Source organism: Saccostrea echinata, unplaced genomic scaffold (genome assembly GCF_033153115.1).
Source record: "Saccostrea echinata isolate AGI-Se365-2 ecotype Australia unplaced genomic scaffold, CSIRO_AGI_Sech_v1 ptg000004l, whole genome shotgun sequence".
NCBI classification, from domain to species: Eukaryota; Metazoa; Mollusca; class Bivalvia; order Ostreida; family Ostreidae; genus Saccostrea; species Saccostrea echinata.
Window position 1 is genome coordinate 5492158 of NW_026889753.1, and position 23936 is coordinate 5516093.

Sequence of the window (23936 nt, forward strand, 5' to 3'; positions counted from 1 at the left end):
GCTCTGTTCAAAGCTCAGTTTCAAAGAAACTATCCAAGATATTTTTTATCAAACTTCATATGCTGATAGAAATTGATGAGAGCTATGCAACTGCCTCAACATTTTTTGACCTTGACCTTTCCTTTGACCTTGACCTCATTTTTAGCTCACCTGAGCTGAAAGCTCAAGTGAGCTTTTCTGATCACATTTTGTCTGTAGTCTGTCTGTCCGTCCGTCTGTCTGTAAACTTTTCACATTTTCAACTTCTTCTCCAGAACCACTGGACCAATTTCAACCAAACTTGCCACAAAGCATCCTTGGGTGAAGGGGGTTCAAGTTTGTTCAAATGAGGGCCATGCCCTCTTCCAAGGGGAGATAATTAAGAATTAGTGAAAAATTAATAGCGTCTTTTAAAAATCTGCTTCTCAAGAATCACAGGGCCAGGTAAGATGAAACTCGTGTAGAAACATCCTCAGGTAGTGTAGATTCAAGTTTGTTCAAATCATGATCCCCAGGGGTAGGGCGGGGCCACAATGGAGGATCAAAGTTTTACAAAGAAATATATAGAAAAAATCTTTAAAAATCTTCTTCTCAAGAACAGCAAAGCCATGATGAGTCATATTTATATGGAAGCATCCTCAGGTAGTGTAGATTCAAGTTTGTTCAAATCATGACCCCTGGGGGTAGGTTGAGGCCACAATGAAGGACCAAAGTTTTATATCGAAATATATAGGAAAAATCTTTAAAAAATCTTTTTCTCAAGAACAGCAAAGCCATGAGGAGTCATATTTATACAGAAGCATCCTCAGGTAGTGTAGATTCAAGTTTGTTCAAATCATGACCCCCGGGGGTAGGGCGGGGCAACAATGGAGGATCAAAGTTTTACATAGAAATATATAAGAAAAATCTTTAAAAATCATCCACTCAGGAACAGCAAAACTCTGATTGGTCATATTTATATGGAAGCATCCTCAGGTAGTGTAAATTCAAGTTTGTTCAAATCATGACCCCCGGGGGTAGGGTGGGGCCACAATGGAGGATCAAAGTTTAACATAGAAATATATAGGAAAAATTTTAAAAATCTTCTCAGAAACAGCAAAGCCCTGATTGGTCATATTTATGTGGAAGCATCCTTAGGTAGTTTAGATTCTATTTTGTTCAAATCATGACTCCCGGGATTAGGATGGGGCGACAATGGAGGATCAAAGTCTTAAATAGAAATTTTAGGAAAATATCTTCTTCTGAAGAACTGCAAAGCCATGATTAGTCATTCTGATGTGGAAGCATCCTCAGGTTGTGTAGATTCAAGTTTGTTAAAATGATGACCCCCGGGAATAGGGTCGGACCATAATGGAGGATCGAAAATTTTACATAGGAACATGTAGGAAAATATCTTCTTCTCAAGAACAAAAAATCATGTTTAATCATTTTGATATGGAAGCATCCTCAGGTAGTGTAGATTCAATTTTGTTCGAATGATGACCCCCATAGGGTGGGGCCACAATGGGGGATCGAAAGTTTTGCATAAGAAAATATAGAAAAAAAATTCTTCTCAAGAACAGAAAAGCTATGTGCAGTCATATTGATATGGAAGCATCCTCAGGTAGTGTAGATTTAAATTTGTTCAAGTGATGACCCCTGGGATTGGGAGGAGCCACAATGGGGGATCAAATTTTTACAGGAAAATTTTGAAAAAAAATCTTGTCAAGTACAACAAAGCCATTTGTTATATTGACATGGAAGCATCATCAGGTAGTTTAAAATTCAAGCCCCCCCCCCCCCCCAGTAATCTTTTCAATACTGAACTCATTTGTGCTTTTTCCTAGCCAGTGTGCTCAGGTGAGCGATGTGGCCCATGGGCCTCTTGTTCTTAAATTAGTGTTTAGCTCAGTTTTAAAGATACCATTCAAGATAGTGTAATCAAACTTCATATGTTGATACATACTGATGTAAGCTATCCAACTGCATCAACATTTTTTGACCTTAACCTCTCTTTTGACCTTGACCTCACTTTTCTTAAATAAGTGTTTAGCTCAGTTTTAAAGATACCATTCAAGATAGTGTAATCAAACTTCATATGTTGATACATACTGATGTAAGCTATTCAACCACATCAACACTTTTTGACCTTGACCTTTTTTGACCTTGACCTCACTTTTCTTAAATTAGTGTTTAGCTCAGTTTTAAAGATACCATTCAAGATAGTGTAATTAAACTTCATATGTTGATACATACTGATGTAAGCTATTCAACCGCATCAACATTTTTTGACCTTGACCTCACTTTTCTTAAATTAGTGTTTAGCTCAGTTTTAATGAAACCATTCAAGGTATTTTTAACAAACTTCATATGCTGATACATACTGATGAGAGCTATTCAACTGCATCAATATTTTTTACCTTGACCTTTCCTTTGACCTTGACTTCATTTTTCTTAAATAAGTTTTTAGCTCAGTTTTAAAGATACCGTTCAAGATAGTGTTATCAAACTTCATATGCTGATACATACTGATGAGATCTATTCAACTGCATCAACATTTTTTGACCTTAACCTTTACTTTGACCTTGACCTCACTTTTTCTTAAATTAGTGTCAAACTTCATATGCTGATACATACTGAAGAGAGCTATTCAACTGCATCAATATTTTTTGACCTTGACCTTTCCTTTGACCTTGACCTCACTTTTCTTAAATTAGTGTTTAGCTCAGTTTTAAAGAAACCATTCATAATATTTTTTCAAACTTCATATGCTAATACATACTGATGTAACCTTTTCAATGACTTTCCTTTGACCTTGACCTCACTTTTCTTAAATTAGTGTCAAACTTCATATGCTGATACATACTGATGTAAGCTATTCAACTGCATCAATATTTTTTCACCTTGACCTTTCCTTTGACCTTGACCTCACTTTTCTCGATTTGTGTTAAAATGTTGCAATTATAATATACCCTCGGCGGGGCATTCATGTCCTATGGACATATTTCTAGTTTTCCTATATATTCCTATGTAAAACTTTGAGCACCAATTCTGGCCCCACCCTAACCCAAGGAGTCATCATGATTTTAAAAAAAAATGAATCTACACTACCTGAGAATTCTACCATATAAATATGACTAATCATGGCTTTGAAGAAATCTTAAGAAGATTTTCAAAGATTTTTCTGATATATTCCTATGAAAAACTTTGACCGCCCATTGTGGCCCCATCCTACCCTCAGGAGTCATGATTTAAACAAACTTGAATCTAAACTATGTCAGGAAGCTTTCATACAAGTTTCAACTCTTCTGAGCCATACAGATGTTCTTCGAGATATCTTCAAGATATCTCAAAAAGTTGTGATGAAATTAGATGAAAAAAGGTAACTTGAAGAATGTGGAAAAATATTTTGATGTAGATCACACTTTATGTACTTTTTGTATGTTATAATCTTTGTTTTTTTTTTCCTTCTGCTTGCTCCAATTGTTTTCAACGAAATTTTGGGCAAGGAAGATTATTTAAAATGACTACATTTGGTAATGACCAATATTTGCTCCCAAAATGAAACGTTGATGGAGAAATCTATAATTATGTTCTAAACCAGGTGGATATCTGCAGACTATTTTCATCAGTCATGATGCCGTATTCGAGATAAGATGCAGGAGAAAATGATGTAAATTAAAAATTTTGTTAATTTATAGTAAAACATAGGTAATCAAAGATTACGAAGCTCACCTCGACGAATGTTATCTACATGTAAGGCAAATTTCACATCATATTTTTTTCTAGTTAGGGTACATCCCAAGATCAATATCCATGCAAGTTTGATTTAATTATAGATCTGCTCAAAAAACTTTTGACCTGTTTAGTAATCAAGAAAATTTTGGTCAGTTCCAACATCCAAAGCAAGTCTGGAAGTTTTCATCCTTAGATGCACCATCTATGCAAGTTTAATCATAACAGGCCATAATATTATATAGCTACTCCAAAAAATTACCCTGGTCACTCATCTGGAAAATGTACGTCAGATTCAGAATCCAAGGCAAGTCTGGAAGTATCCATCCCTAGATACATCATCCATGCTAATTTGGTTAAAATATGGCTAAAATTCACTCATGTGGAAAATCTAGGTCAGACCCAGCATTCGAAGCAGGTTGGTTAGTGTACATCCCTAGATGCATCATCCATGCAAGTTTGGTCCAGGTAGGGCTTATAGTTACTTGGGAACGAGACTACTCCTAAATCTAAACCTGGTCTCACATGTGGAAAATCTAGGTCAGATCCAGCTTCCGAAGCAAGTGTGGTAGTGTCCATCCCTGGATGCATCATCCATGCAAGTTTAGTCCAGGTAGGGCTTATAGTTACTTTGGAATGGACCTGCTCCTAAAACTTTAACCTGGTCACTCATCTGGAAAATCTAGGTCAGATCCAGCATCCGAAGCAAGTGTGGTAGTGTCCATCCCTAGATGCATCATCCATGCAGGTTTGGTCCAGGTAGGGCTTATAGTTACTTGGGAATGGACCTGCTCCTAAAACTTTAACCTGGTTAACATCTGGAAAATCTACATCAGATCCAGCATCCGAAGTAAGTGTGGCCATGTCCATCCCTAGATGCATCATCCATGCAAGTTTGGTCCAGGAAGGGCTTATAGTTACTTGGGAATGGACCTGCTCCTAAAACTTTAACCTGGTCACTCATCTGGAAAATCTAGGTCAGATCCAGCATCCGAAGCAAGTGTGGCAGTGTCCATCCCTAGATGCATCATCCATGCAAGTTTGGTCCAGGTAGGGCTTATAGTTACTTGGGAATGGACCTGCTCCTAAAACTTTAACCTGGTCACTCATCTGGAAAATCTAGGTCAGATCCAGCATCCGAAGCAAGTGTGGTAGTGTCCATCCCTAGATGCATCATCCATGCAAGTTTGGTCCAGGTAGGGCTTATAGTTACTTGGGAATGGACCTGCTCCTAAAACTTTAACCTGGTCACTCATCTGGAAAATCTACATCAGATCCAGCATCCGAAGCAAGTGTAGTAGTGTCCATCCCTAGATGCATCATCCATGCAAGTTTGGTCCAGGTAGGGCTTATAGTTACTTGGGAATGGACCTGCTCCTAAAACTTTAACCTGGTCACTCATCTGGAAAATCTAGGTCAGATCCAGCATCCGAAACAAGTGTGGTATTGTCCATCCCTAGATGCATCATCCATGCAAGTTTGGTCCAGGTAGGGCTTATAGTTACTTGGGAATGGACCTGCTCCTAAAACTTTAACCTGGTCACTCATCTGGAAAATCTAGGTCAGATCCAGCATCCGAAGCAAGTGTGGTAGTGTCCATCCCTAGATGCATCATCCATGCAAGTTTGGTCCAGGTAGGGCTTATAGTTACTTGGGAATGGGACTTGCTCCTAAAACTTTAACCTGGGACGCCGACGCTAACGCCGACGCCGACACCGACGCCGGGGGTATAGCATAAGCTCATCTCGACTTCGTCGAGGTGAGCTAAAAAGGTGTATATGTCAATGTTTTGACTTAAAGTCACTGAGCGCAGGTCTGCTCCAACTCAATGTTTTGATATAATGTGTAGAATGATGATATCAATGAAGTATGTAAATATTGTAATGGAGCAGGTTTGCATTCTATAAATTATATAGTAAAAAGTGAACAAATGTTGTCCACTTTGTTCTCTTTCTGAAAAATAATGCAAAATCCAAATAGTTTGTGATGTCATAGAAACAAAAAATGTCAATTACCTACTTCAAAACTACAATATTTTTGGTTAATTCAGATATTTTTCATACTAAAGAATTAAGCACATTTCCAGAAATTTTCAATATTTGACTTTTGGGGGGCAAAAATATGCATGTAGAACTATATAGCTCTTTACAGGAACACTTTATGATAGAGGTAGACAAGAATTTTTATATTTTGAAAATTTTGCATCAGGATCATCTTTGAAAGCTGATGGTTCAAATCTGAATTATACAATCCTTGTTTAAATCTGCCAAGAGTTGTATTTGGATCAGAAACCTTTGGCATCACACGAAAAGGGACACAACTCTAGTTTGATTACTTGGATTTGTACAAGGTTGACAGTATTTGTGCACTCTGGGTACCTCCAGTTTAACATTCTGCTATGCTTAATAGTTGATTGTGTTGTTTTAGAAAATTAACTGTGTCCACATATATATTTAATGATTTATTACAAAAATTATTTATATAAATAATATAAATGTATACAGTTAAAAGCATTCCAATCTAAAGTAATACATGTACATGGTAAATTCAAGAAAGCGGAAAGAACCCCCCGCCCCTTTCACAAGTGTTGTCCTAATGAACACACAGTGAAAAAACTTTAAGACAATAACTTGTAAATTATCAATGTATTGCTGTTTAAAAATTTTCAGATGTAAATATAGTCAGATATTGTGTTACTTTTTTTAAATAAATGTACATTGTACTTGTAATTGAACATGTCTTAATCAAAGTAAAATGACAGAGGTTATATCGCTTACAATTCTAACATTAGGAATGCACACTCTATATGATAGACCAGTGTGGGAAAGTCTAACATCAACTTGAGGATTATGTATGTTATGACTAGAAAAATTTCACTCCTTCATTTCCATCAAAGTTCATGAGTTCTGCCTTCCCTTGATCTTGTAGACTCTGTAGAGCTCTGAGTAATAACCATTTTTCCAGTCCATGAAATTCTAAAATGTTTCATAAAAATGTAAATGGAAATGCATTCTCAGACTTTATTTTTTATGAACAAGTCTTAAAATATGAGCTAGTGTTAGAGAATTACAAGTATAACACATTACTAACAAAGTACAGCAACTGAATTGATGAAATCAACACAGCATTGAATCAGCAATATAAATAGCAGTCACCTGTTCCCTCTGAGTCCTCCCCTTCAGATAATTCATACAGTGTACACACAGAGTTCTGTAAACTCTTAGATGTTACCTGTCAACACAAACAATATAAATTATTAATTTAACTTTACTACATCATGATCTTACTAATAGGTGTAATACAATTATCTTATTGGGTTAAAATGAAGCAGTGTGATGTGTCACAGTGAACCACTAATAAGGGAAAGTGGCATTTCAAAACAATGCTAGCGCTTGAAAATGCATTGTATTAATAAATTCTTGTGCCTTAATTTCATGAAAAGTAGGTTGTGAAGGTCAAAATTTAATAAGTTTCTGTAACTCATCATCAAACATCAAATTTCAGGGGAGGGGGAAACATGTATGTTAATTTTATCTATGTGCAAAAAATTTCTGTGAGTTTTGATGTGAACTTCTCTTTCTGACAAGTATTTCTCATGAACTATTTACATGTATTCATGGTGTACAATGTATTTTTAAAAGTAGGATAATTTCTCAGTAGCAAAAATTATGGATAGATTTCAAACTGACAATTCAAAAATAAAAGTTGTTGCAAATAATTGCATTATTGAGTTACTCTGTGAAGACAAGTGATTAAGTGATTGTTTGAGGAAGCTGGTTTGAAGCTCTGTATTTCGAGTGGTCGAAGGGTGAAATGGTGTAAAAAAAACATTGCAGATAAAAATTTCTCTAATAGGAGAAGAGGCTACACTTTATCTATTACATGTATAAATAACAGGATGGAATTCATAATTAAAGAGAAATGATGTGTTTTTAAACATCAAAGATACTTTTGTTTTATTAAACTGAATAAAAATAACTGAATGGCACCATACTCTACTTACCCAGCTATAGATTATTTTCCCCCATTCCTCCGGAGTCCTCCACATAATTAATCCCTGTTTTTTTGCTTTAGGATCCTTCCATTCTATATGACCTGCAAAATTCTCAAATTACATCTCATAGCATCCAGGTCATTTATAGATTTAAACTGATGATAAAAGGGGCTAGATGTATTTAATTATTAACAGAACCACAAGTCTTGATTGTTTAACAGTTCAACATAAATATCTTAAGTACACTACATTGTACATAAAATCTTAAATTCTGTGTGTCATAAAATGGACAACTTTCAACAAAATTTAGCTTTCAAACTGTACCTTGTTTTCTCAACTCTTCTAACACAGTATGAATACCATCAACAGGTAATTTGCCTTTAATTGGTTAAGAAACATTTCCTTTCTCTTAAAAAATGTATTTGTATGTCAAATCATTTTTATCTTGTATTTTAACTTGAAAGGGGTGGGGGTGGGGGTAATGAAATCAAAAGTATGAGAAAAACTTTAAATATAATTCAACACATTCATTAACACTTTTATGCTACTCCAAAGCAAATTACTAAAACTTTGAAATTGTCAATTTTTATGAAAAAGGATACGATTAATTTTTTTGTTATAAAATAGTGGTGATGACTGAATCTCAGTAATGTCTATGCTGTAGGATTTGTTTTTTCTGTGGTAGTCCAAAATCAATGCACACCAAGCTTCCAGCTGCTTCTTCCTAGTGTCAAGATTGGGTTGAATTCTGAATAACAAAACAGTGGAATTCAACACATGAAAAACTTGGATTACATCCATCAATATTGGTAGAGCAAGGTTTAAGGACTGTTATGGTGGTGTCATAAAAGTTCCATCTTACTTACATCTTCTTGGAAATGTAAGAGTAGCATTCATATAAGCTAGTAGTCTTGACAGAGACACCAACCAAAAACTAGTATACATGTACAATGATTTTTCCTTGAAATATTGAAGGCTGTCTTTTGACTATTCATTTGGTAAAATTATACACCACTATATGTGCTGTCAATTAAACATGACATATTACTTTTTATCTCATACCTGTGGTGTATACTACCCATTAGATAAACCTATGCTTAATCCATGGATATGCTTTATCAATAGCACTTATGGTGTGAATAATCCCAAGCTTCAAGATGCAAATTTATCAACTCTTCTGTTTTTGAGAGTTCTTGTACATGTATTATGAAATGAATCCTTATGGACACATGTTCATTCAAAAATACGAAAAGACTCAGTATACCTCAATATATTTCCATTTCTATTTTTTTCTCTGTGATAACTCTTTGAAAGTTAGTTGAGTTGATTTCTTGATCATTCTACCGGATGTAAATTTCGCCTAGCGAAAGGTCAGGAGCTATGAAGGCCTTATATGTATGTGATTCTTGTGCGGCTGTCTTTGTGTTTGACGTCAGTGGGCGGGGACTATCAAAATCGACATGTGAGGCCTGTATATGCCCGTTATGCAAATTATCCCACGTTTCCAACCATCATTGATGTCCTGGCATACTCTACTAACTAGACAGTGATTCCTTAAGAAATGTCAAATCTATCAATATCGTACTGCTAAATGCAATGACAGCAGCCCCTCATTCTCATAGGAAACGTACAAGTTAAACATTAGGCCTAGTAGTTAAGTAATGTTGGTGCAAGATTCCTTTGACCACGCAGGAAAGTCTAGACACTTTCAACAATGTTTTCTTACATTATACTACACATAAAACTTGCCCTGGAGTTACAGGTAGCCAGTACTAGCACCGTCACTGTAAACAGAATGATTTCAGAGAAGGATTTATGATTCCTTGGTCCTTACAAACTTCCAGTCAAAAGTTTGTATGAAAAAAAAAACTCAAACATACTTAGGTTGTCACATGTTTGAAAAGATGCAGCGGTCAAGATATCATTCCAAGATTTCATACTTTGTACATGATCTACAAATAGCTTTATTTTGGCAACGTCAACAATTCAACGTCATCAATTTACACGTCATCAGTTTGGGTAGAAATCATTCCTAGTTTCACAGGGGTTATCTCAAAAACTTGTTAAAAAAAGGAAATAGTATGACATAAATAGAACATCTATAATTGTGTGATTTGATATTTGCTTTATCCAACTCGTTGAAATGGTGTATATTTGCTCAGCAAGCCACCTGAATATACATGTACAATATTTCACTGAGTTCGATACAGAAAATATCAAATCACACAATATAGATATCCTCTGTGTGTCTTGGTTCTCTTTATCAAATTATACCTTAGTGATTACCGTGATTAATTACCATAACTGTCAACATCTACATGTATTTCAATTTAAGTTTTTTCATTACCAAGGTCTTTGATTCTTTTCTTTTTTAGTTTTTTTTAGGAGTCGATGATAAGCCCAACCTTTACCAACTCTGACTATTTAGTGTTTTCATTGTCTTACTACCCTACTGGAACTTCCTGGTTAGCAGGTAAATCTGTCTACATTTCTTGACAAAGTAAACAGCTCAATACCATGAATACAGAGTGTGCGGTAGTGTTGGTTTCACTCTTTATCGTATTTAAGCAATATCTATGTGAAATAATATTTTAAAATGATGTAAGGAGATAATAAAATTCCAATTTAACTTTAAACTTACGTAAAAAAGGGTGGAAAATTGTACTGCCATGGCCATTCGAAATCAGCCATTGCAAGGAAAAACGAAAGTAGAAAACTAAAAATAAACCAACGTTTCCGGAATACGCTAGATGCGCATTCATAAGCACGTCGCATTAGCTAGCCTGGATCAGGAGAATAAAAATCAACCCATTGAAGAAAGAGGCCAGTAATAATAAAAAAATCGGAATAATTAAAAGAAAGATATGGCTTATAACAGTTGTATCAGAATTTTCATTTAAAAGATAGTCGCACGAAAAATATTGAATTCTTCTTCAAGTTGATCACCTTTTCATTTCAGTTGACAATAAAAGTATATATTTGTTTTTTTTTTTTTGGCCCAAGATTACCATTAATACAGATTCTCATTAAAAATATGAATAAATTTATAATGATACAGTAATACGACGATATTTGTATTAATAGGTTTTTACAACGCTTGGATCTGTAGCCCTCTGCTTTATCTGTCCGAATTTTCTCAAGCAGAGAGCTACAGTTCTGCAGCTAACAAAAGGGTTGATTAAAACAAGGAGATTGTCTTCACTCTACCTGGAATAAAAAGATCAATTTGAAAATGAATGTGAAACAGACTATATAGACTAAAACTCTCTCTGACAGTTGTTATGAAGAAGAAAATATAATATCTGTCACATTTTTTTGTGTGTGCCTTGTTGTGCTTCTTCTATAATGACATATATATACATTTCCACAATTAAATGCATTATCATCATATTCTGTATACCATTCACAAAGAAGAACGCATACTTCACAAAATGTAGCTATATATATCTCGCACCTACTGTAACCAACTTCCGGTAGTGAGTTATCTTTACATCGAACCATAGCGGTAGTTGAAAGGCCTACAAGCTTATCTTTTAAAAAGATTGGTGAGCTAGCGCTGTAGCATAATAAAATACATAAGAAGATATCCGAACCATTTGTTAAATTTGCTGAATCGATTAATTATTAATAGGAAGGCAGATTGGTGCACTGGGGGTTGAGTTTGTGTGTGTGTTGGGGGGGGGGGGGTGTCACAATTCAGAATGGTGAATCTAAGAGTGTGCTTCACGTCGGCAATGGCATAACTCCTAACTGTGCTTTAAGCATTCTGTATTTTACTGTAATTTCAATTTCGAGGTGAAAAATAAAAGGTCAGTAGAACCAATGAGCACCTTCGGGCCTTTCCGACAAGCTCGGAAAACATATCCGAGGTTGCCGCGGTTTTCCGAGCTTGCCGGAAAGATCCATGAAGGTAGATTAGAAAAAGCTATGTATTCATTACAACTTTAGAAATAACAGTCTTGGTTTCATAAGACCCGAGTTACTGTTACTTTTTGTTCATTTACGTGCAGGTTAGACAACAAAACACGAAACTTCAGATCATATGTATTTTCAGATGATAAACACTAAATTGCCATGTCTTTCCCATATACTCTGAAAAAGATTTTTGTTGTTGTTTTTGTTTTTTCCGAGCTTGCCGGAATTATCCACTAAGGTGGTAAAACTGTAAGGAAAGCTAGATGTCTAGAATCTTGGCATTATATGGCCAAATTTTTTCTTGTACTTTTATGTGGAGGTTAGACAATAAATTTAAAAAAAATTCAGAATCCGGATCTAGACTGGTATTGACTGTCTCTAACCTACGAAATGTATATCGCGCATATCAGACAGGAAAGGCCAGTGTAAATTCGGATCATTTCTATTTTTGTATGACAAAACGAAATTGTTTTCGTACAGTCCATTACAGTAGTTTTCCCAGAATCCCCGACCGTGAAGTCGAGCATGCGTATTTCAGAAATATAGACACGTAGTTGCTAGCGCTCGAGAGCGCTAGCAATAAAAGGTATTATTTATTTATCTTAAAGCGGCAGTACGGCTGCAAAATGTGTGCTATTTCATCCAAATTTACCCAATAATTATTGTCATTAAGAAATAAGGTATACAGTTGATGTAAGCAGTTTGAGAAACAGAAATATTCTCCACTCAAGCAAAATTAACGTAATTAGAATCTGCCGGAAAATCAAGGGTCGTACGAACTGGAGCAATCTTAGATCTGTTTATTTGTACCACGTGAATTCTAAAACGGCACGTGCCTACACTGTAGAGTTTACAGTTATAATGAATATTAGGTGAAAGCAATTTTCAAAAACACAAATTATCATAACTTTCTGATAAAATAATCTAAAATAATAATCGTAAAGATTTTAGTCTGCATTCAGGCGAATTTAACAGAATTAAAAGTACAAATGTTTACGTTTTGTGTATTGGGGTCCGAGAAAGGGAAAACCAACTAATCATACGTTATCGCGGCAAACGTCAAACAAAATATTTTTCTGCACAGTTAAAAAAAATTAGCATTTCAAATGGCAACAATGTTTTTAAGTCAAAGATGTATTTTTAATGTTGAGTTTACACTATTTTTTTTCTTTGAAAGCGACGGAAAAATGAGAAATGATAACAAGTATCAACAAACCTGTCGAATAGAACCTTCGAGAGCCCTGCGTGAGTGTCGCCGAGTTCCCGTTTCTTCCTTATCCAGCGATTTTATTAATCCCCAAACTAAATTTTAGTCATGAAAGTTGCTTTTTCAAGTTCTATTTTCAGTTTCTTTTTCTTTTTGGTCGACTTGGTCAATGTAGCAGGCCTACCGGGATTCCCCCTCTAACCATGCTGTTTTGTTTATGAAAACTACGCATGCGTGCATAGCATGGAATGTGGAACCCCGAACACGTTGCGATGTATATATTTACGTCCCATAAATAACTATTAATTTTAATGAAATAATCCAAATTATTTAATTGTAAAAGTTGTAATTTTCTGAAAGTTTATACATTTATGAGTAGTAAAAAAATTCCAAATCTTGTCGGAAAATTTTATCTAGTCAGTTTTTTGATGAGATGCGCCGTACTGTCACTTTAAATCATCTTAAATTCACTTATCTTATAACTCCATAAACGACAGCCAGCTGGTTACTGCCACTGAACTGCTCATGCATTGCCACTGCCAACTGCTTCAACGTACTGTCAACTAACAATTGGCACTGCCAACTGCTTACTGCCACTGCTTGTAGATTGACATTTTTTTAATCCTCAGAACGCATGCTTGGTTAAATTAATATTACAATTAGAAAGGTGATAAAAAGGGGCGGATCCATAATTGCTTATAGGGGGAAGAAGAAAAAAAGGATATACTGAACTTCAAAATTTCCTGATAAGTAACGTAACCTAAAACCTATTATGACAGTAGAAGGAGATGCACTATGAACACCTAATATAAAAACAGAAAAAGAAGGTAAGGCCCTTCCTAATGGAAAGGGGGGGGGGGGGGTAAACCATATAATTATTAGGGTTCTGGCTAACATTTGTGTAAAATTATAATTAGAAACTATATGTGTACTACTTAATTATTAGAAACACTATGGAAAATCATTTTTACTTTTGCCTAGAAAAAAAAATATCTTGTAATACCCGAAGCGTTTTACTCTACTGGTCAGAGACGTCTATCCGTCTGTCTGCCTGTAAAAAAAAATTCAAAATGCTACTCCTCCTCCAGTTTTGGTCTGATTTCAATGGAACTTGGTACACAATTAGACTACACTGAGATACACCCTCATTAATATTCATCAGTTTTTGATTTCGATGAACGGTGTTGCCATGGTTACTAAAATTAGAAATTTCTATGAAACACTTTCAAAACATCTATTCCTCCAACAGATTTGGTCTGAATTTAATATAACTTGACACACAAGTAGAATACACTAAGATACATAATTCTTTTATCGGTTTTAGATTTCTGTGAAGTGTTGCCATGGTTACTAAACATAGAAATTTCTGTGAAATACTTTCAAAACCTACTCCCCTACAGTTTATAATATAACTTGGCATGCAAGTAGATTTCACTGGGATACATGCATGATTCTCGTTTTTTTTATTTTGATGAACGATGTTGCCATGGTTACTAAAATAGAAATTTCCTGTAAAATTCTTTCTAAAGGTTACTGCTATGATTTTAGTCTGATTGCAATAAATTATGCCACAGAAAGAGATTAAACCAAGGATCATTGTTATATTTATTGCAGTTGAAAAGTTTAAAGTCCAAGTGCCACTTTTCTCTTCCAGTGTACAAATCAGTAGAGCTACAGTCTCGTCAGCGAATTCTCTTTTTTTTTTCAAATACTGTCATATATCACAAGACGTTTTACCCTATATGCAAAAGTTTTGATTTTTCATAATTGGTCTATTTTGAATCGTATGATCTTATGTTACCCAGGACCCTATATAGAGACATTACTTCTTACTAATCCCTCTGAGTGACCTCCCCTACGCATATATTTTCTATGAAATGAATATGAAAAAACAGAATTTTCGTAAAGTTAAATAACTTGTGATTTAGACATAATGGCAGTTTTGATTAATCAGCCAAGGTTGTCCAGGACGCTAATAAGTGTTATAGAATGTGACACCCTACCCTGTTGATTTTTTCCTTACAAATTAGAAAACTGAGAGTAAGACTTCTTTTTTAACTCAATTTTACTTTCGTTATTCTGTATTAGCGTGCCTTCCCCTCTTCCCCGAAATAACTTTCAGATTATGTTGCTTGTCCTGAAATTTTGGAGTTTTCTGTTTTGTTTTCAAGTGGATATGTATTTCCCCATTTTATGCCAAATCAGATAAATTTGTTTTTAAGTATTTTCGAAATTTGTTGTTAGATTACCATTAACGTCTTTTTCTAATAAAATATCCAAATATGAAACAGATGTGTCAGACTCTGTGGTATCTTTTATCTCAAGCTCAGCGGGACATATCGTATCGACATAAAAATGGAAATAATCATTGTTAATTGACAATGCGTAGTCGAGATATACATGTATATCTAAATGTCGAGTTGAAGGCCACTGCAAGTGATTTTCTACTTTTCACGTAAAAGATTTTGAACAAATTCTGCTTCATATGAATACAAAAATAGGTTTGCTAATAACGGGGCGCAATTGGTACCAATGAGAATTCCAATAGATTGTTGGAAGACCTGGTCTCCAAAAACCACATAGATATTGTCAATCAGAAACTCAAGCATCTTTTTAATGTCAACTTCAGGGTACTATTTGTACAATCAGATTGTTTTTTAACAAAATAATTTTGCAAATGACCAATGACAAGGTAAGTAAATTTAAGAATTCCGTTTTTATTGAAAAAAAAACAGCTGTCAACGATGTCAGAAAGTCTGGACTTTAATTTATCGTGGGGAATAGTTGTATATAAAGTTGAAAAGTCGTAAGTTTTTATGTTGTTAATTTTGGTAAAATTTTGTGATTTCAAATGTTTCAAAAGTTCCTTTGAATTTTTTAGTATCCACATCTGATTTACACCACTTCTCGAATATATTGTTGCATAGTACTCTTGAAGTTTCTCCTTCACTACGTATACTGTTAATATCTTAGAGAGGAGTAAAGAAAGAGGCTTGGTAGAACATTTACTGGAACCCGCTATGTATCTTTGTTTGTATGGATTTTTATGAAGTTTCGGAATCCAATATAGATATGGTAATTCAAATTCATTTTAGTTGTTGGGAATATTAAAAATATTGAAAACTGTCATATGATTTTGAAGAATTTCCTCCTTAGAAAGGGAACTATGGGTATAGGTTGGATTACCACTTGTAGAATTAAATCCCAGCTCCTCTAAAATACAATTTATATAATGAGCCTTACAAACAAAGACAACGTTGTTACCTGCTTTGTCACAAGGGTCCAGTACGTACTGATCCTGTAATCTAATTCTTTTTTCGAATTCTATCTAATTCTTTTTTCACTTCTAAATTATTGAATACAGAAGGATAGATGGTTTTCATACTGCCCCTCAATCGCTTCATGCGAGATTTTAACATACATCTGATACATTTAATCCATTCTGACAAAGTGTCAAGGTCTTCTACAACATACATTCTAGAAGTTGCCAATGCATGCCAATGTATGTACTTCTTAAAAAAAATCCAAAGAACATTTACACAATTTAAAATCACAAATTTAAAGAAAATCAGTAGCATCAAAACAGCTTTTCAATATTTTAGACAACTATTCCTCGCGATAAGTTCAAGACCAGACTTTTGACATCATGCACACCTCCTTTTTTTTATTTTATTTTTTTTTTTTAGGAAATCAAATCTAAAATTTCATACCTTGTAATTGGTCATAGAAAAACTCTCTTCATCAAAAATCATTCTTATTCTAAAGACAAGTTCGTGTACATGTATTCCGAAGTTGATATAAAATGATGCTTGAGTTTCTTATTGACAATATCTATACAGTATTTGGAGATCAGGAAAAAGAATTATTAGAATTCTCAAGGGTACTATTTTTGCCCATGAATTAAAAGATCTGTTGTTGTCTTCTTATGGAAGACTATTTATTCAAAAACTTCTATCTAAAAGGAAGAAGTCTTGTTGTGACCTTAAGCTTCAATTCGACACTTACATATCGAGGATGTTTTATCAATTCGCAATATTCATTTTCATTCAAACATTGATTCGGTATTTTCCACTAAACTAGAAACCACAGTTTGACACAACAGTGTTCCATATTTGGATGTTTTACGAGAAAAAATGGCAAAATAATATCTGAACTTATGATAAACGTAATGACTTCAACTTTTTCTATCATCAACTTCCCTTATTTGTGTACCAATATTCCAGTCTCACCTGTTGATGGTGTGTATGTCTCCCATTTGATTTGATACGCGAGAGTGTTATGCGAACGAACAATTTCTAAGGCGAGGCAAAGTATATGTACTGGTATTACCAAATTGACATAAATAATTTAACTAAAATGGATATTGGCTAATCCGAATTTTCTCTATTTTTCTTAAAATTTTAAGATATTTTAGTTGTTTTTATATGCTTTCTATATTTAAATTTTTCTTATTTTCACATATGGTAAAGTTGTCACATAAAGATACAAAATGATATAAAAACAAAAAGTTTTGACCGTTTACTAAGAGAGAAAAAACACTTTTTACGGATTTTTGGCTCAAATCTGAACTTAGATTGGAAGCTTTTAAAAGCTAACATAATTGTAGTTTGTTTAGAAAATCATATTTATTTGATATATTTTAAAACTTTAGTCCCTTATTTTTAATTCAACTTACACTTAAAAATTTTCTCCAAGTCTTTGATTGTGTAAAAATTATAACTAAATTCATTGTTCTATAATTATTTTAGAGGCAGAAAAGAAGATATTTTCATACGCCGCCATTCAGCCAAAAATATAGTCCCTGCTAGATTTCAAACTCAGTTTACCATTTCTATTTAAAGTTGTACAATTGTGATGAGGAAAGAAAAATATCATCTTTTAAATCTCTTACATCTAAATATATAAAACATATAAGCAAATATACTTTGAATATTTCATCTAGTCAGAAACCAGACAAGAATCCCTCCTTAACGTTAACATTTCACAACCTAAATTCTATGGTTGATACAATGACCTTTTTTGCATAAAGAACATGTCATGTGGTCGAATGTTCACTGACGTTTTTAATACAATTCATTTCATACTTGAATTGTCTCCTGATTACTCTGTTTACTCAATCATGACGTCGCCCGCGTGGCGCAGTGGTAAGAGCGACTGCTCTAGAGTGGCGGTGTAAGGAGTTGATCCTTGCGTCACGGGTTCGAATCCACTGTGGGACGTGGAGACCGGTCCTTCGCATGAGACCGTATAAACCGTGGTCCCGTGTTGCAGTAGGTGCTGGCACGAAAAAGATCCCTCACTGCTCAATGGCCCTAAGTGCCGAGCATAGGTCAAAATTTGCAGCTCTCCACCGGCAAGTGGTGGCGTCTCCATATGAGTGAAAATTCTCGAGAGGGACGTTAAACAACAAACAAACAAACAAACTTAATCAAGACAACGGGCTAACGGGTGTGTGACAGTTTGACAGAGCATGATTACTCCTTTATGGCACCTGTTCTTATATAGATGTTTTTAGGGACTGTTTGCTCTGCTCTCAATATGTATTGTTTACTTGATTACTGTTACGGTTATTTTTCTCTTGACCTACATGTATACAAGGTACAGCCATGCAAACGTATAAATTATATGTATAATTCAAAATAAATATAAATCAAATATCAAATCAAGTTGCCAAGAAAACGACAATTTATTACTTTTTCTTCTTCACATTATATAAAAAAGTCTGGGAAATTAAACAGCAAATTTTAGTTAATTCACATTGAAATACATGTGGACATTCAACACGGATCCATGAAGCAGTAAGACGACAGTGAGCATTCTTGTGATGCCACCAGACACTGTAATACCTGTAATGATGTCAAAAATATACAGAGATAAAAATAAATTTTAGAAATACATAGTAATCGAGCTAGTAATGTGATGAGCATGTGAAACTAAAGGCATATGCATTCATTATCACTCGTTTTTGCTGTTTTCCGACATGTCGAAGAAAAAAGAAAAGAAAAAAATTCGAAATGCAGCTAAAATGAGTCTACCATTATTTTTTTTGCGGATTAACTTAAAAAAAAATCAAGTATAAATCTGATTGTTTTCTTTGTCAAATAGTTTTATTTCATATGTGTTTCAAATTAAGTGCAGGTATAATCAGATCAATTTTTTACCAGACGATCCTGAAGTGCATTCACAAGCGTCGGCAATAGCCTTTTCAATGATATATGAACTGCCGAGGATATCCGTATCACCACAGCTTTGGACAGCTTCGTAGAGACATGACACCATTGTTTTCCATTTACTTAAGAGAAAACTCAGAATCAATGTACATTGCAACTGCTCGTCGTAATGTTCCTCAAACTTTTTTTTGAGCTTCAACAGATGGCAGATGTACATATTAAGATTGCTTTATTCTGCTTTAAAAAATCATACAGGAAAAAATGAAATTGCAATTGAATGCATATTTTTTAGATAGTTCATCTACTATTTATTCGCGCATTTGAAAGGAAAAGATGTAATGTTCTTTCTAAACAAGAGCCCCATAGAACACAACGTTCACCTGACTTACATCACCTTGCTGTTCTTCTGCAAACATTTATTAGGGCCCCGGTGTTCTCGAGAAAAATATATTTCCCTATTAGTATCATATAAAATTTGATCCCCTTTTGTGGCCCTACCCTACCCTTGGAGGCATAATTTGACAAATTTTATTCTGCAACACCCGATGTTTTTATATCATTTTTATTGTTCTAATACAATTTTAAAGATTTCTTCCTCTACATTTCTATTTTAAATCTGATTTTCTACTGTGACCCTATCTCCGGGGCTATCTTTTGAACAAATCAGAATCTTTCCTATATCAGGGAGCTTTCACAAGTTTAATCTTTTCTGGCTCAGCGCTTCTTGAGTTTTTCCCTATATATCCTATATATTCTCAGTTATGAATTTTATCCCTGTTGTGTCCCCATCCTATCCCAGGAGGACATGATTTAAACAATTTAGAATCTACAAGTATATGTACACTACGCCACAAAGCTTTTATGAAGTTTCATCTTTAATGGCCAAGTGCTCCTTGAAAAGAAGATTCTTAACATGTTGTTTCCTATGTATTCCTATGTAAAATTTGATATCCTTTTGTTGCCCTACCCTGTCACCAAGGGCCATCAATTTTACAAATTCATTTATTCATTTTGTCAGAAATCTTTCACATCAAATAGGTGAAGTTAACGAATAGTGATCGATCTTAGAAAAAAAAAACTACAAACAATACAAATCCCTGAACTGGAAATAATCATTAAAATTTGCATTTATTAGAAGTTTCTGTTTTGTGGAATTGAGTAAATTCATTGAACAAGCAATTTCTATTTCTTAAAATGACTTAAAATGCCAAACCTGCAGACAAGAACATTGTTACTGTGGTCAGCAGTTATGTCTGCATAAGCCGTCGCATAGCAGACATCGATCGAAGGGCATTCACCTACTTTCAAAAGTATATGTAAGAATTCTCATTAATTTGCAAAGCTGTTGTATATGATAGTAGGTATTTCTAAATTAATGAGGTCGCCATTTACTCAAATCTTTTTTTAAAAAAAAAATGAAACAGTTTTTGACATAACTTATTAAATTATGATGTTTTTTTTACATATCTGGTGCATACGCGAGTTGAATTTTTTAAAGGAATAATGAGCATAATAATGAAAGAACATTCGACATATTATTCATCATCTTTCCGTCACAATCTTCCTAATTCGTGAAAATAAAACTTTATAAATGCAAAAATGATGCTAACACTAATAGATATACATAAAAAAATACCTGGAGGTTGTACGGTCGGGTTTACTATTTCTGTCACCAACTGAGCATTTGTTTCTGAATAATATTGTTCAAAGAAAAATTACGTTACTAAGTAATTATGCGCGAATAAATTGACTTCAACGTATATTAGCACATTATATAATACATAGAGATGGACACATTCCTGATGCAAATATATTCATATAACTGCATACAAGTAAGAAATGCAATTTATTTCTGGAAATGAGGAATACATTATCTTTTGATAGAATAATGAAATCAGCTAATAACCCTCTTTAAATAGTTGTTGACTAATTGTTTACTTGAACTAAGAAATGGAATTTCATAATTATGTTAGAATCAGTATACTTTGAAAACACTGGTAGAAAGTAAGAAATGTTTAAAACAAACCGAAAATCCTAATTAAATGATAAAAATACTTAATGGAAGATGAACGAATATTACAAAAACCTTAGAATTCTAGAATTAAAACTCACAGTAAAAAGAAAACATTTGCTGAGACTTTTTTTCGATACACAAGATAAATTACCATTTGGAACAGGGCAAGAGCCATTTTCACAGATTAATCTGTGTTTCTTCTAAAGTATTTAATTTTGCGAAGAAAAAAATGGAAAAATAATTTACTTTCAGTGTAAAAGGACTTTTACACCGAAAGCGTTTAGTAGAAGGTAAGTAATTATGGCATCATCTAATGTTAAATTCGGAGCAAACAAAATCTAATTCATGGTTTTCAATATAGTGCTGATTTGAAAGACACTTCAAAGATAATTATAAAAACATTCAGCTGTTTTATAAAACTAAAGTGTTATGCTATTAAATCCAAAAGTCCTACATAAAAATTCATACTTACTTTCACTTTCTTGAGTTGTGTTGGAGCAAAGGACGTATTCTGATAAACACAAAAGGTATATAACAGAAAAGGTATATATATATATATATATATATATATATATATATATATATATATATATATATATATATATATATCACAGAACAATTGAGGTCCAATTTTTTTCTTTATGGGTGTCCTCTTTTATTTGTGGGAATATTCTCTACTTGCTCAATTAAATATGCTCTTAATACAGAAAAATATTATCAATTTTAATAAAGGTTACAATATATTAAGTAAAATTATTTAACTAACTATCGAGGAAATTCTAAAACCACAATTAATAACCGAGTCCATTTTTTCATGGTAGTGAAATAAACAGTTCAAATAATGTACCTACCTGTAAAAAATAACATTGTAAAGAAAATCAGTCCACTAGTTGCTGAATTCATAGCTGCTTGGTGGCTTTTATAATTTGAAAATGAGAATTATTTATTCCGTAAAACAAATGCTTGTAAGCAATAGGAAAGTGACGGTTATCCGAATTTTTTTTTTTTACAAAGATTTACATGATTTACATTGGGGAGAGCTGACTGGAAGAAAGCAATAAGGATGGGACTAGTATTTAGAGGATAGTTGATAAAATACACATGGTAGTTGTTTTGTGAAGGTTATCATGTACAATAAAGAGCTCTCTAATTTGTTTATGGGTGTGCTGTTGTAAACTAATATGCAAAAGAAATGACATTTACATAACACTTTCTCCTTGTAGAAGAAAAGGAACTTGGATTTCTGCATATACACCGATATCATTGAATATTTTAAGGCCTTAGCAGGTGCATTATTCCTTACAAATATATCCTACTTGAACAAAAGGATACATGTAGCATGTACTTAAAAAATAACCATTTGAACTTGTAGTCGTATGATATTCATAATAAGTTTAAAGAACTGTATTCAAATTCATTAAGTATTGAAAGTTGAAGCAGAGCAAATGATGACAAAATTAAGTGTTTATGACTTCAGTAATAAGATGAGTGCATGGAATTGTTTTTGGGATTTAGTCATGAACATGAATAAAAGAATGTATTGCAAAAAGTTTTCGAAGGGTATCGGAGGTCTTTGATTTTTCTAAAATTCTTTATATACCATAAGACATTTCAGTTTCTAAAAAAACTCTCATTTTTGAAAAAAAGAGCTCCTAGTGGGTGTAAGAACCTTACTTATAATCATCGCACATTGCATGCAAACTGTGATAGATTTGAGACAGTACAATTCTGGTTTATATGCAAATCCTTGTTAAATTTTGTCAGCAAATGATTGAGAAAGAGTTGTATGAAAAAGCTTATGTACAATGAAAAAGGCGAAGATAACGAACAGTTATCAATCTAAAAAAAAATCAACAAACAATATAATCTTTGAAGAGGGCATAAAACACGGACCCCCATTAATTCCAGAGATGAGATAAGATGCCTAGGTGGAGAAAGCGTCCCCTGTTGACCGGTCACACCTGCTGTCAGCTATATGTATTGATAAGGTAGACGGAACATTTGGTAGTCAAATTAAGTATAAAAACAATGGCTTATAATTGGTATGAAACACATCAGCCAAAATACGACCGATGATAAGTTATATTTGTTAACAAGATCATTATAACGACCATAGAATTTACGAAATGCTGACTTTTAACGAGGTTGTTGAAATCCCTGTAACATCAACGTATCTGTAAGTAGCTTGCCTCGGTTTTAAAACTGATACCCAGAGCATGCTTGAGTATCGAATAAGTTGGGAGACATTAACACCATTTGCAGGTTATAGCGGAATCTAACTACTTAAATAAGGAAAATTGACGATGGAAAAGCTGAAGTCATCTCGTTTCTATACTATTTAGTTGTTAATTGGCCCTTTTCATCTATAGTCTGTAAAACATTCAAATATGAAACAGATGTGTCAGACTCTGTGATGTCTTTTATTTCAAGTTCACTGGGATATATATGCAAAAGCATGCTCTGCGTGTAAACAATATCTAAAACGAGTCAAGTTATTGACAAATGAGTTGATCAAACAAGGACATTTACAGTCTCGTTTAAAGTCAACATTTTGCAAATTCTACGGTCGATACAATGACCTTGTCAGCAAATACAATCGATCATTAAGGCGAATGTTTTTCATCCAAATTGATAGGGTCGCCCGCATAGCGCAGTGGTTAGAGCGTTAGCTCTAGAGCCGCGGAGTAAGGAGTTGATCCTTACGTCGCTGGTTCGAATCCCACTGTGGGACGTGGAGACGGGTCCGTCGGATGAGACCGAATAAACCGAGATCCCGTGTTGCAGTAGGTGCTGGCACGAAAAAGATCCCTCACTGCTCAATGGCCCTAAGTGCCGAGTATAGGTTAAAATTTGCAGCTCTCCACCGGCAAGTGGTGGCGCCTCCATATGAGTGAAAAATTCTCGAGTGGGGCGTTAAACAATAAACAAACAAACAAATTGATA

General features: G+C 34.1%; 2 protein-coding genes across 4 annotated transcripts; both read right to left on the reverse strand.

Moving 5' to 3' along the window:
* Positions 1–6141: 6141 nt before the first annotated feature.
* Positions 6142–10408, reverse strand: LOC133179422 (vacuolar protein-sorting-associated protein 25-like). Its single transcript, XM_061314181.1, has 6 exons — positions 10329–10408; positions 8290–8435; positions 8012–8065; positions 7697–7788; positions 6849–6924; positions 6142–6668 (listed from the first exon to the last, which is right to left on the reverse strand). Exons 1-6 carry the CDS (start codon positions 10376–10378, stop codon positions 6556–6558), a joined length of 531 nt encoding a protein of 176 aa, XP_061170165.1. The 5' UTR covers positions 10379–10408; the 3' UTR covers positions 6142–6555.
* Positions 10409–18476: 8068 nt separating this feature from the next.
* LOC133179424 (uncharacterized) lies at positions 18477–22043 on the reverse strand. 3 transcript variants are annotated; one of them, XM_061314183.1, is made up of 6 exons: positions 21845–22039; positions 21466–21504; positions 20616–20669; positions 20193–20277; positions 18971–19101; positions 18477–18655 (listed from the first exon to the last, which is right to left on the reverse strand). In XM_061314183.1, the coding sequence occupies exons 1-6, from the start codon at positions 21894–21896 to the stop codon at positions 18558–18560; spliced, it is 459 nt and encodes a 152-aa protein (XP_061170167.1). In that variant the 5' UTR covers positions 21897–22039; the 3' UTR covers positions 18477–18557. The 3 variants fall into 3 exon arrangements, with proteins under 3 accessions (XP_061170167.1, XP_061170166.1, XP_061170168.1); XM_061314182.1 differs by having other exon boundaries at positions 20193–20280; positions 21845–22034; XM_061314184.1 differs by lacking the exon at positions 20193–20277 and having other exon boundaries at positions 21845–22043.
* Positions 22044–23936: the final 1893 nt, after the last annotated feature.

Bases quoted from the DNA above. Each gene is read 5' to 3' on its own strand.
- LOC133179422 (XM_061314181.1), bottom strand. From the start codon at position 10,378: ATGGCTGATTTCGAATGGCCATGGCAGTACAATTTTCCACCCTTTTTT. The intron at 8,066-8,289 runs GTATCCTTTTTC...AACCAATTAAAG, and splicing joins TTATAACAAAAAAATTAATC to GCAAATTACCTGTTGATGGT. The intron at 6,925-7,696 runs GTAAGTAGAGTA...TTGTGTTGACAG, and splicing joins GGAAAATAATCTATAGCTGG to GTAACATCTAAGAGTTTACA.
- LOC133179424 (XM_061314182.1), bottom strand. From the start codon at position 21,896: ATGAATTCAGCAACTAGTGGACTGATTTTCTTTACAATGTTATTTTTT. The intron at 20,281-20,615 runs GTATTTTTTTAT...TACTTTTGAAAG, and splicing joins CCCGACCGTACAACCTCCAG to TAGGTGAATGCCCTTCGATC. The intron at 18,656-18,970 runs GTAAAAAATTGA...ACATCATTACAG, and splicing joins ATGCACTTCAGGATCGTCTG to GTATTACAGTGTCTGGTGGC.